This window comes from Gorilla gorilla, chromosome 13, assembly GCF_029281585.2.
Source record: "Gorilla gorilla gorilla isolate KB3781 chromosome 13, NHGRI_mGorGor1-v2.1_pri, whole genome shotgun sequence".
NCBI classification, from domain to species: Eukaryota; Metazoa; Chordata; class Mammalia; order Primates; family Hominidae; genus Gorilla; species Gorilla gorilla.
Genome location: NC_073237.2, coordinates 107,762,488 through 107,774,945, shown reverse-complemented (window position 1 = coordinate 107,774,945; position 12,458 = coordinate 107,762,488). Strand labels below are relative to the sequence as shown.

Sequence of the window (12,458 nt, the reverse complement as noted above, 5' to 3'; positions counted from 1 at the left end):
AATCACTTGAACCCAGGAGGTGGAGGCTGCAGTGAGCTGACATCACGCCACTGCACTCCAGCCTGGGTGACAGAGTGAGACTGTCTCCAAAAAAAAAAAAAAAAAAAGCCACGTAATGCTAATCATCTCCACATAAGCAGTTTATGTCTCCATGAAATTGCCTATCACCGTAAAAATGGATCTCTTGCAGTTCCCTCCTATTTTTCACTGTGTTTAGTGCAATACTGTAAATCTTGAATAACATCATGGGACCCATACAAAGTGCTGCTGGTAATGCTGGAAGTGCTCCCAACAAGCACAGAATAGTCATGATACTTCAAGAAAAAGCTGAACTGCTTGATATGTACCACAGACTGAGGTCTGCAGCTGCAATTGTCTGCCATTTCAGACAGACAACATAAACTTAGTGATCGATACACACAGTACAGTACCGTAAATGTTATTTTCTCTTTCTTGTCTTAATAGCATTTTTCTCTAGCTTACTAGAATATAGTATAAAAAACACATAACATATGTAATTATGTTTATGTTATCAATAAGGCTTCAGGTCAACAGTAGGCTATTAGTAGTTATGTTTTTGGAGAGTTAACGGTTATACATGGATTTTCAACTGTACGGGGGCGGGGGGGGGGTGCGGTCAGTGCCCCTAATCCTGTTGTTCAAGGGTCAATTGTATACTGGAAACAGCCAATAAGTTGACCACAATAAATGTTTGAGAAGATGGAATAGAGCAAGATGGATCATTGCTTCTTTCTTTTAAGATAAACCAAGGTATTGATACATGTAATAACTTACTTTTGTTTTTATTTTTTGAGATGGAGTCTCGCTCTGTCACCCAGGCTGGAATGCTGTGGCGTGATCTCGGCTCAGTGCAAGCTCCACTTCCCAGGTTCAAGCGATTCTCCTGCCTCAGCCTCCAGAGTAGCTGGGATTACAGGCGCCCGCCACCAAGCCTGGCTAATTTTTTTTTTTTGTATTTTTAGTAGAGACGGGGTTTCACCGTGTTAGTCAGGATGGTCTTGATCTCCTGACCTCGTGATCTGCCTGCCTCAGCCTCCCAAAGTGCTAGGATTACAGGTGTGAGCCACCACGCTTGGCCTATTTTTATTTTTTTAATGTAAATTTAATATATATATATACAAATTGTGGCCGGGCACGGTGGCTCATGCCTGTAATCCCAGTAGTTTGAGAGGCCAAGGCGGGTGGATCACTTGAGGTCAGGAGTGATCCACCTCCTTTCCATGGGGAAACGCCATCTCTACTAATAAAAATACAAAAAAAATTAGCTGGGCGTGGTGGCGCGTGCCTATAGTCCCAGCTAGTTGGGAGGCTGAGGCAGGAGAGAATTGCTTGAACCCAGGAGGCAGAGGTTGCAGTGAGCCAAGATCACGGCACTGCACTCCAGCCTGGGTAACTCTGTCTCAAAAAAAAAAAAAAGAATAATAATATATATAAATTGTAAGATATAGGTAAGTATAAAAAAACCTAATCCTGGCCGGGCACGGTGGCTCATGCCTGTAATCCTAGCACTTCGGGAAGCCGAGGTAGGAGGATCACGAGGTCAGGAGATCAAGACCATCCTGGCCAATATGGTGAAACCCCGCCTCTACTAAAAATACAAAAAAAATTAGCTTGGCGTGGTGGCACATGCTTGTAGTCCCAGCTACTTGGGAGGCTGAGGCAAGAGAATCACTTGAACCTGGGAGGCAGAGGTTGCAGTGAGCTGAGACTGCACCACTGCACTCCAGCCTGGTGACAGAGCAAGACTCCATCTCAAGAAAACAAAACAAAACCTAATTCTTCAAAGATAACCAGTGTTAACATGAGTGTTTTCCAGATATTAAAAATCCATATACTCTATGTATTCAGGCATGTATTTATATGTACATTTTTTCCCTTTAACAAAAATGGAATTATTATACATGCTGTCCACTGGATGAATTCCTACTTATCCTTCAAGATTCAACTCAAATGCGAATTAAAACCTTGCTCCTGTATATTCCCACAGCTCCTTATACACGTGCTTGATATAGTATGCATCAGTGTTAACACTCTTTGTTTCGATACGTCCTCTAGTGTCCATAAAAATGCACCACTCACACCTCCCCCTGCGGGGATATTACCTGACAACCCCTGCTGCTGCTCTATGAACCCAACACTGCATTCACACCAATTCCCACGAGTTGCTCCCAGTCAAGGATGGAGTACAGGATACTTACACAGGCCCATTTCTTTGAGACACATGACTCCTCTGATAGGTAACTATGGCAAGGACTCCTGTTTGGCCCTGCCTAAACTTTTTTGGAACTGCACTGCAGCTGGGCGTGGTGGCTCATACCTGTAATCCCAGCACTTTGGGAGGCCGAGGCAGGCCGATCACGAGGTCAAGAGTTCAAGACTAGCCTGGACAACGTGGTGAAACCCCGTCTCTACTAAAAATACAAAAAATTAGCCAGGCTTGGTGGCAGGCGCCTGTAATCCCAGCTACACAGGAGGCTGAGGCAGGAGAATCACTTGAACCCGGGAGGCGGAGGTTGCAGTGAGCCGAGATCGCGCCGCTGCACTCTAGCTCGGGAGACAGTGTGAGACTCCGACTCAAAAAAAAAAAAAAAAAAAAGAAAAGATAGAACGACACTTTAGTCTAAGACTTTTCCTACCCAATCTGCCCTCCTTCCTGTTCTCATTCACAGGGGTTAGACCAGCATTACGCTCTGATGGCTATTCCGGCTTCTTCTAGTTCCTTCCTCATTTTCCTTCACTGAATCTTTCTCCAGTAAAGATCTTACATGGCTAATCATGTCCTGGCATCTATTCAGAGGACCCAAACCAAGTCTCCCCCACTAAAATGAACATTTCAGGAAGGCAAGGGCTCTATTCTAATCATCTTTGTATTTTAGTATCTAGGCAGCCCAACATTTCAAAGAGTCTTCTCAACAGACTTGCTAAACAACTGCTTTAATTTCGTTGTGTATTTTTCACCAACTCACCTAGTCGGGAGCCTTTTGAGACTTCTTCCAGCAGCCATGGCAATTCAACCCACTTTAGCTGGGAAATCAACTCTAATTTTGAAACTGGAAAGTCTGCTCATAGAGAAAAGAACAGAAAATTGCTGTTTTGCATAGAGTAAAGATATCCCAGCATTCACATATAGCCTCTGGTTCTCCAAGGAAGATAAAAACATGCTACCAAAATACACAGACATAAATACTGGAACTTGAGACAAAAATGGGAAAAGGTATTCCACTGATGAAATCAAAATGATGCTTCACATTTCCAATTCAATGAAGCAAAGACCTTTTCTAGAAGATACACTGCAGAAAAGCACATTTTCAGAACCAGTTTTTAGGATTAGTCCTATCAGTCCCTGGGTCCCCAGCCAAAACCAAGTACTTCACATAGCCCTTACCTTTCAATAAAAGGGAACAAAAAGAGACCCAAGGTTAAACGCTAGGTAATGAAGAAAAGGTGTCTTTACCCAGAAATTCTAGGTTCCTGAGGTTTTCCAGTAGCACTTCCTTATATAGCTCCTTTTGAAAAGGCTCCAGCTTCTTCCACTCTCCTCTTGAAAAGTTCACAGCTATATCCTTCAATGTTATAGATTCCTAGAACACCAAACAGCTCTTTTGTATTGGATTATTCCCAAATAGAACCTAAGTACTTTTTTTTTTTTGAGACAGGCTATCATGGCTCTGTCGCCCGTGTTAGAGTGCAGTGGTGCTTCATGGTTCACTGCAGGCTCAACCTCCTGGGCTCAAGTGATCCTCCCACCAGTAGCTGGGACTGCAGGCACGTGCCACCATGCTTGGCTTATTTTTAAATTTTTTGTAGAGGCATTGTCTCACTATGTTGCCCAGGCTGGTCTCGAACTCTTGGGCTCAAGTAATCCTCTGTCCTCTACCTCCCAGAGCACTGGGATTACAGGCCTGAGCCACTGTACCCAGCCTGAATAGGATATAAAGAATGGTTTGGATAGCATGCAAGTTTTTAAGAATTCCAAAGAAAGCTACGGAGCGGCTCATCATTCTATGACTGTTATAAGTGATTCAGAACAAGGGTATTACACAATCCCTGCCTCTTCCGTTCAGTCTCTAGTGTTAAATACTGTACAAGAATTATCTGGAATGTGTAACATTGATCAAGTTCACCCTAACACATAGATCTCTAGGACTAAAATATTAAATGAGGGGTATGATTTACATTCCTGAACCCTAAATTTGCAGAATTAATGTAAGCTTACTACAGGTAATAACTGTATAATAATATCTGCAACTACATTCCAAATTTTAACTTCCAATTATGAGCAGCAATTATCTTCCATCATATTCAGAGAATCTATGTTCAACAACATACTGACACTTGCAATTACTTCACAATTACAAACAAGAATACTGACTCACTAAAATACACTTTCCTTTTTTTTTTTTTTTGAGACGGAGTCTCACTGTGTTGCCCAGGCTGGAGTGCGGTGGCATGATCTCGGCTCACTGCAACCTCCGCCTCCTGGGTTCAAGCGATTCTCATGCCTCAGCCTCTCAAGTAGCTGGGATTACAGGCATGCACCAACACACCCAGCTAATTTTTGCAATACAGTTTCCATAGCATTCTCTGCATGCTTTTTATAAGGCAGTAGGGCCGAATGGCTATTGGTACGTGTATTACCTTCCTCTGGGAGCTGTAACAAATTCCCATAACCTTGGTGACTCAAAATAGGAATTTGTTCTCTCACAGTTCTGGAGGCCAGAAGTCTGAGATCTAGGTGTTGGCAGGGCTGTGCTCCCTTCAGAGGCTCTGGGGGATAATCTGTTCCTTGCCTCTTCCTGCTTCTGGTGGCTGCCACAGTTCCTTGTCTTACGGCCCTATCACTCCAAACTCTGCCTAACTCTTCACATCACCTTCTCTTTGTGTTTTCAATCTCCTCCTGCCTCTCTAGCAAGGACACTTGGGATGGCATTTAAGGCCCACCTATATAATCCAGAATAAATTCCTCATCTTGCTTTCTTTTTGTGAGACTGGGTCTCACTTTGTTACCCAGGCTGGAGTATGGTGGCATAATCATAGCTCACTGCAGCCTCAACCTCCCAGGCTCAAGTGAAAGACTGTCTTTCCCCCTTACAGCTCTACCACCTCAGATCCAGGGTAGCTGAGACCACAGGTATGTGACTATGCCCAGCTAATTTTTAAAATTTTTTATATAGACGAGGGTCTTGCTATGTTGCCCAGACTGCTCTCGAACTCCCAGGCTCAAGCAATCCTCCCACCTCGGCCTCCCAAAGTGATGGGATTACAGGCATGATCCACTGTACCCAGCCACGGATGTTCTTTATCATGTTAAGATTTAAGGACATGTATTTCTGTCTGGGCACAGTGGCTAATGCCTGTAATCACAGTGCTGTGGGAGGCCAAGAGAGAGGACTGCTTGAGGTCAGGAGTTCAAGACTGGCCTGGGCAACACAGCAAGACCCCAACTCTACAAAAAATATTTTAAAATGAGCTGGGCACAGTGGCGTGCGCCAGTTGTCCCAGCTACTCATGAGGCTGAGGAGGGAGGATGGCTTGAACCCAGGACTTCAAGGTTGCAGTGAGCTATGCTTGCACCACTGCACTCCACTCCAGCCTAGATGACAGAACAAGAACCCATCTCTTAAAAAGAAAAAAAGCAAGGCCGGATGCAGTGGCTCACACCTGTAATCCCAGCACTTTGGGAGGCTGAGGTGAGTGGATCACCTAGGTCAGGAGTTTGAGATCAGCCTGGTCAACATGGTGAAACCCCGTCTCTACTAAAAATACAAAAATTAGCCGGGCATGGTGGCAGGAGCCTATAATCCCAGCTACTCAGGAGGCTGAGGCAGGAGAATCGCTTGAACCTGGGAGGCGGAGGCTGCAGTGAGCCGAGATACCGCCACTGCACTCCAGCCTGGGCAACGGAGTAAAACTCTGTCTCAAGAAAGAAAAAAAAAAAAAAGAAGGAAATGAACTTCTATTTCACCTGACTAATTTTAATAGTGGTAACTGCTGAATTTTAGTAAGTGTTTTTGTTTCATTACAATCAGACTCATGGCATTCTGTGAACTGAAACAAAATTGCATGTGGAAAATGAGGCGTCAGTTCCTTGAAAGGGAGATTACATTTATTCTATTTTTTTTAGACACAGGGTCTTGCTCTGTTGCCCAGGCTGGAAGGCAGCAGTGGCATGATCATAGCTCACTGCAACCCTGAACTCTTGGGCTCAAGCGATCTTCCTGCCTCAGCCTCCCAAAGTGCTGGGATTACAGGTGTAAGCCACCGTGCCTAGCCTTTTATTTTTATATCTTTATACCACTCAGTAGGAGCTCAATTAAGTATTCACTTAGGAATAAAAACCATCAAAGGAAACTTACACAGGACTCAGTATTGGGACAAACAGTGACCATTTTATCCTCTTTTGAGTTCTCCTCTTGGGAAACAGTAGAATCTTGAGAGACTGGATCTAGGAAAGGGGAGAAAACCAGTCCAGTCGTTCATACAGATTCCTCAGACTAAAAATCTTTATATATATATATATATATATACACTTCTAAGTGATAAACAGGAAAAAAACTAAGTCAGTTTCTCCTACTATACTCACAACACAAAATAATTCTGTGACTCCAGATATGTGGGGTGTTTCCCCCACACCCAGCAGGCAATTCTGTGTTGGACTCCCCAGCAGGCACCAGCTGGGTGTCCTCTTAATTCATTTCTAACGCTATCTACCTGGAGATAGCATCAGTTCCCAAAGGTTAAGGCCTCAGTCCAAGACTGACCTCCACTTCAGATGCCAGTTTCATGTCCGACCCTCCAGGGCTTTTGACCAACAAGATACAAATTGGGGTTCCCATGAGCCCCTCCCTGGGTTCCAATAATTTGCTAGAGTGGCTCACATAACACTTTACTTACGTTTACTGGTTTAATGTAAAGGGTATTACAAAGGATACAGATGAACAGCCAGATGGATAAGGCATTGCACAGGGCAAGGGGCTTGCTGCTTCCATGCCATCTCTGGGTACACAGCTCTCCAGGAACTGCCACGTGGTTAGCTATCTGGAAACTCTCATGAGCTGTGTCCTTTTGGGTTTTTATGGAAGCTTCATAGACAGGCATGACTGATTAAATCACTGGTCCTGTGATCAACTCAACCTTCAGTCCCTCTCCCCTTTGACAGGTTGGGGGGTGGAGCTGAGTTCCAACCCTCTAAGCACTGGGTTGGTTCCCCTGGCAACCAGCACCCTTCCCCAATTCCAGGTTATCTAAGGACTTTCCAAAAATCACCTCATTAACATAAACTCAAGTGTGGTTAAAAGGGGCTTATTATAAATAACAAAAAGACTGTCTTTCTCCTTTATAGCTCAGGAGCTGTTTCAGGAACCACGGACAAAAGGCCAAATATTTTAACAAAAGATACTCTTACTGCTCTAATCACCCAGGAAATTACAAGGGTTCTAAGAGCTCTGAGCCTCTCTGGATAAAAAGGTCAGAAGAAACAAAAAGTTGTCCCACTCTTTAAAACAGAGAACAGCCATAGATAAAAGTTTCCTGTGAAAACCTAGGCATTTCCTCTTAGCTCATATAAAAATCTTTTCAAATCCTAAGCTCACGAAAACTTCTTTCTATATACCCTCAGTTTAAAAATATTTAATTTGAACAATAATGAATTTTGAAGTATCCTAATTTAAAAGATGTAGTAAGGTAAAACTGTGTATTCTTCATAGTCCTAGTACAAAGCCTTGCTCAAGAGTTGCTCAAACCTGCTAACTGAATGAAAGCACCAGGTTAGTCTCAAGAGTTGACTCCACCAGATTCCTTAAGACAGAGAAGAGGCATCTAATAAACTCATAGGAACTAAATGTATGCAGTACCTTCAGATTGGCCCATTCTGGGCATACTGCCTATGAGTGATCCCTGCTCCACAAGAAGCAGTAAAAAATACATACATAAAAACCCTCGGATGTCAACAGCTCTTTTTCAATTAAGAAAAATTATTTTTTCAAATCATACTCTACCTTCTTATGAAAAGAATTTAAGGCAACTTTAGTGATTAGACAATCAATAAAAATTAAGAATTAGAATTACGTAATCAAAGAGAAAGTGGGGTGAATTTAAGAAAACTGTTACACCCTACAGAATCCTAGAAATCAATCCTTTTTTTTTTTTTTTTTTTTTTTTTGAGACGGAGTTTCGCTGTTATTGCCCAGGCTGGGGTGCAATGGCGTGATCTTGGCTCACTCCACCTCCCGGGTTCAAGCGATTCTCCTGCCTCAGCCTCCAGAGTAGCTGGGATTACAGGCGTGCACCACCACACCTGGCTGAGTTTGTATTTTTGTAGAGACGGGGTTTCTCCATGTTGGTATGGCTGGTCTCAAACTCCTGACGTCGGGTGATCCACCCGCCTAGGCCTCCCGAAGTGCTGGGATTACAGGTATGAGCCACTGTACCCAGCCCAAAATCAATTCTTTATTGCAGGGGTCTCCACAAAGAGGCCCTAATTTTGTAGAAGCATGACACTGCAGTGACAAATCACAGAGGAGTCAGGAAACCCAAATTTGAGATACACTAATTAGCTGCGTGATGGCAAATTAAGTGTATGGAGGTAAATACTATTTATTTCCCTATCTCAGAACTCTTCCAGAATACAAACTGTCACACATATATGTCAGGAGCCCTATGGTAAATAATATACTACAAATATTCCAAATATATTTGGAATGCAAATATTCCAAATATTTGTAGCATATTACACTGCAAAATACAAATATTTGTATCATATTTGAGAACATAAATAGCTACAAATTTGAGAAAAAAGGCGAGCCACATTCCCTGAAAGGACTACTCACCCTAGAAGACTTTACATCAATATTTTATAATGATATCACCGTAATTCAGTTTATAGTTTATACATTTATATTTGTAATATGTAAGTACATACATATATCCAGGTTTTCCTGCCCTAAGGCTGTGGAACTGCACTATAAAATAGTTACTAGTCGCATGTGGCTATTTAAACTTTAAATTTGATTTAAAAAATTCAGTTCCTTATTTGCACTAGCTGCTTTTCATGTACTTGAATTGCAAAACTGCAGAAACATTTCCATCAGCAAAGACACTCACAGCCACCCTCTAGCAACGTGCTAGTCCACACAATGGAACTAGGCATTAGGGCCTGAGCTGGTTGATTTGCCTGTGACTCCAAACACTTTCACAGATAACTTGTGTTCTTGAAGGGGATGGGAAAGAAATTACTATTTCTTGAGCATCCACCATATATCATATCCTATCTTGTCTCACCTTTACAAGAAAACTACAAGAAAGATAAAATCCCTTTTTAACAGATAAAAATATTTACATTCTGAGAGTTTACACAGCTTGCCCAAAATCACACAGTAAATGGCAGGGCTGATTCAAACCCAGTCCCAACTTCTAACCTCAGACTCCTCTTTAGCAGTAAATTGCCTTCTTTTGAGGAATTTACTTTCGGACTTTGAGGCAATGTCTCCCGCTTCCTCCCTCCATCTATAAATCTCACCTTCTTTTTCTTCAAGCATCTGGGTCAAATCTTCTATTAGGGTCACCACTTCCTCACTACTCTCAGGATGTTGTGACTTTACCCAAATCCTGATCTCCCCAGGCAAAATGGTCAGGAACTGCTCAAACACCAGAAGCTCTAAAATCTGTTCTTTCGTGTGAATGTCTGGTCTCAGCCACTGATTGCAGAGCTCCCAGAGTTGACTCAGAGCTTTCCTAGGTCCAGCTACTTCTGAGTAACAAAACCACCTAAACCTCTGTCTGAAAGACTCTGCATCAGCAGCATTTCCTCTTAAAATAGCTTCTTGTTCCCCAGAAGTAACCACTCTTGGGACCTCATTTTGTTCAGTCGAGGCCAGAGTTTGAGGTTCTGGTGAGATGGCTGTCATCTTGTTCAAGGGCACTACAGCTTGCATTGTGTCTCAGGGGCAGGAATCCAGTCCCTTCACACTCTAGTTGAGTATCAGTACAGTCCACCAACAGGCACTATACACAGCCAGGAATATCAAAGGTTCCAGGAATCCAGTTTACAGTCCTGCAGAAACTGTCAAGAAGAAATATTAAGGCATTAAATAAGTAAAAAAACTGTTGTTAGTCCTAAAAACATCGTTCTTGGTTTGGTTCAGAGAAATATATCCACACACATACCAGCAAAGGCCTAGAAAAGCCCTGCTCAATTAAAAGGATAATTTTCTTTCTTTTTTTTTTTTTTTTGAGATGGAGTTTCGCTCTTGGTGCCCAGGCTGGAGTGAAGTGGTCCGATCTCGGCTCACTGCAACCTCTGCCCCGGCTGGGTTCAAGCGATTCTCCTGCCTCAGCCTCTTGAGTAGCTGGGATTATAGGCGCCCACCAGCATGCCCGGCTAAGTTTTGTATTTTTAGTAGAGACGGGGTTTCGCCATGTTGGCCAGGCTAGTCTTGAACTCCTGACTTCAGGCAATCCACCCACCTCAGCCTCCCAAAGTGTCAGGATTACAGGCGTGAGCCACCGTGCCCAGCCATAATTTTCTTTATAGTCAAAAACCAGGGAGCTACTTAAGGGTTAAGGAAACAGTTGCTTTAGATTCAATACTCCTCCTAAACAAAATGTTATCAGAAAAGGTTCACAAGGGGACCCAGTCACAAAGCTATTTAACAACTCCTACCCTTTCTTAATGAAAGGGCACACATTTCTCACCAGTTGCTCAACTCAGAAGCCCAATTTAATATTTGACTTTCAAATTTCTCTTCCTCCTTACTTCTCCCATCAATCGCCAAGTTCTGGCGATTTTATTTCCTAAGAACCTCTCCATTCTATCCTACTGAAACTGCCTAAGTACAGGGTTCTTCAATCCAGTCTCACACTGTGGCCAAAAAATTCCTTCTAACATGCAAAATATGATCTTATCACTCCCCGGCTTACAGTCCCTCACCAGCCACCGAACTGTCTCTCGATAAAGTTCACATGCAGGGACCATGGCATTGTGATCTAGAGACACTGTCTGATGACCTCACCTCTTGAGCTCTAGCTACCCGATTGACACTACAGCCATAAATTAGTATCTCCTCTCTCTCTACATACTCTCCTAGCCTTTGCACCAAGGCTATTCCCTCTCCTCGGAATGTTGCTTTCTTTCTCCTACCAAACTTTTATTCGTTCTTTAAAGCCTGACTCCTTTCAACTGTCACTTCTGGTGTGATGCTCTGCTTGATCCCAAAGCACTCCTTTGCACACAGACTGCCCTGTGTTGCATGCATTCATTCATTCTACAAGTGACTGAGCAACTACAATGAGCTGGAACGGGACCAGGGGCCATGAGCTGCGGGGCCAGGCGTGGACAGGCCTGAAAGGGTCCTCACGCTCACAGAGGGTCCAGGAAATGACAATACAGCCGGAGCGGGACTACAATGCGACAAGTGAAGGATGTGACAGCCTCGCATTGCAACTACCATACCAATAACAACCCACTTCCGAGTACAGCGCCCGGCACACAGCAGCATGACGTCATTTATTCCTCTGCCAAATATTAGGCGCCCACCACGTACCTGGCGCCGTGCTGGGCACCTGGGGCTCCGCGATGACTAAGACACTCGGCTCAGTCTACAGGGAGTTTACATAGGAGGCCCGGTGAAAATGTGACGCAGCCAGAGGATCTCAACCAGAGGGAAGAAAAAAGGAGAGATTTCACCCCCCAGCGGTCCTCTGGCAATGTCTGGACACATTTTTGGTTAGCTCGACTGGGACGAGAGGTGGTACTGTTATCTAACGGGCAGAACCAGTGACGCTGTTACACATCCTGCAACAACGGGAGAGCCTCCCCCTCACCGCCACACCACACAAACAAAACAAGGCATTATCCCGCCCAAAATGTCAACAGTGCCCAAGTGGCGCAGGGAGGGATGGAGGGAAGCCAACGGCCCCATCCCGCAGCGGAGTGCGCACCTCCCACAGAAGCAGCAGCAGCAGCAGCGCAGCGCACAGCCCGTTGGTAGGCTGCTCCCGGCCCCCATCCCGCCCCAGGTGCGCCCTCGGAGCCGGCGACCCGGCCACGGCCCCGAAACTCGGGGCCCGGGACGACCAGTACCTGCATCAGCATCCGCAAACAGCACCAACGCCACCGCAAAGAGCTTCCAGAAGCTTGTCCCGCAGCGAGTGCGCGCGCAAGCCTGCGGGGACCACTGCGCCTGCGCAGAGGCGCTGAACCGGACTCCCCGAACGCGCTCGTGCAGCTTTCCGAAAGTCCGCGCTTTCCATAGGCTCCCACCTGCCTGTTGCGCATGGTCACTGGGAAGCGGCTAGTGGGCTCGGCTGCAGAATTATTGCTGCGCCAGAGGCTCAGAGGCCTAGAATCATATGAGGTTTGCAGACCCAGGAGGCTCCGTCTGTTTAGTAACCTCAGACCTTCCGTACCCGCTCCCATCACTTCCATTCCCTGAAATCTA

General features: G+C 44.6%; 1 protein-coding gene across 3 annotated transcripts in view; it reads right to left on the bottom strand.

Moving 5' to 3' along the window:
- The window catches only part of ZNF483 (zinc finger protein 483), a 51,742-nt gene extending 39,527 nt beyond the window's left edge, over positions 1–12,215 (bottom strand). For all 3 annotated transcript variants that reach the window (XM_019033896.3, XM_004048438.5, XM_055350392.2), the window contains exons 1-5: positions 12,101–12,215; positions 9,539–10,081; positions 6,378–6,466; positions 3,476–3,602; positions 2,988–3,080 (exon numbers count right to left, since the gene is read on the bottom strand). In XM_019033896.3, coding sequence (XP_018889441.1) covers positions 2,988–3,080; positions 3,476–3,602; positions 6,378–6,466; positions 9,539–9,953 — 724 coding nt within the window. In that variant the 5' untranslated portion in view covers positions 9,954–10,081; positions 12,101–12,215. The remainder of the gene's footprint in view (positions 1–2,987; positions 3,081–3,475; positions 3,603–6,377; positions 6,467–9,538; positions 10,082–12,100) is intronic.
- Positions 12,216–12,458: the final 243 nt, after the last annotated feature.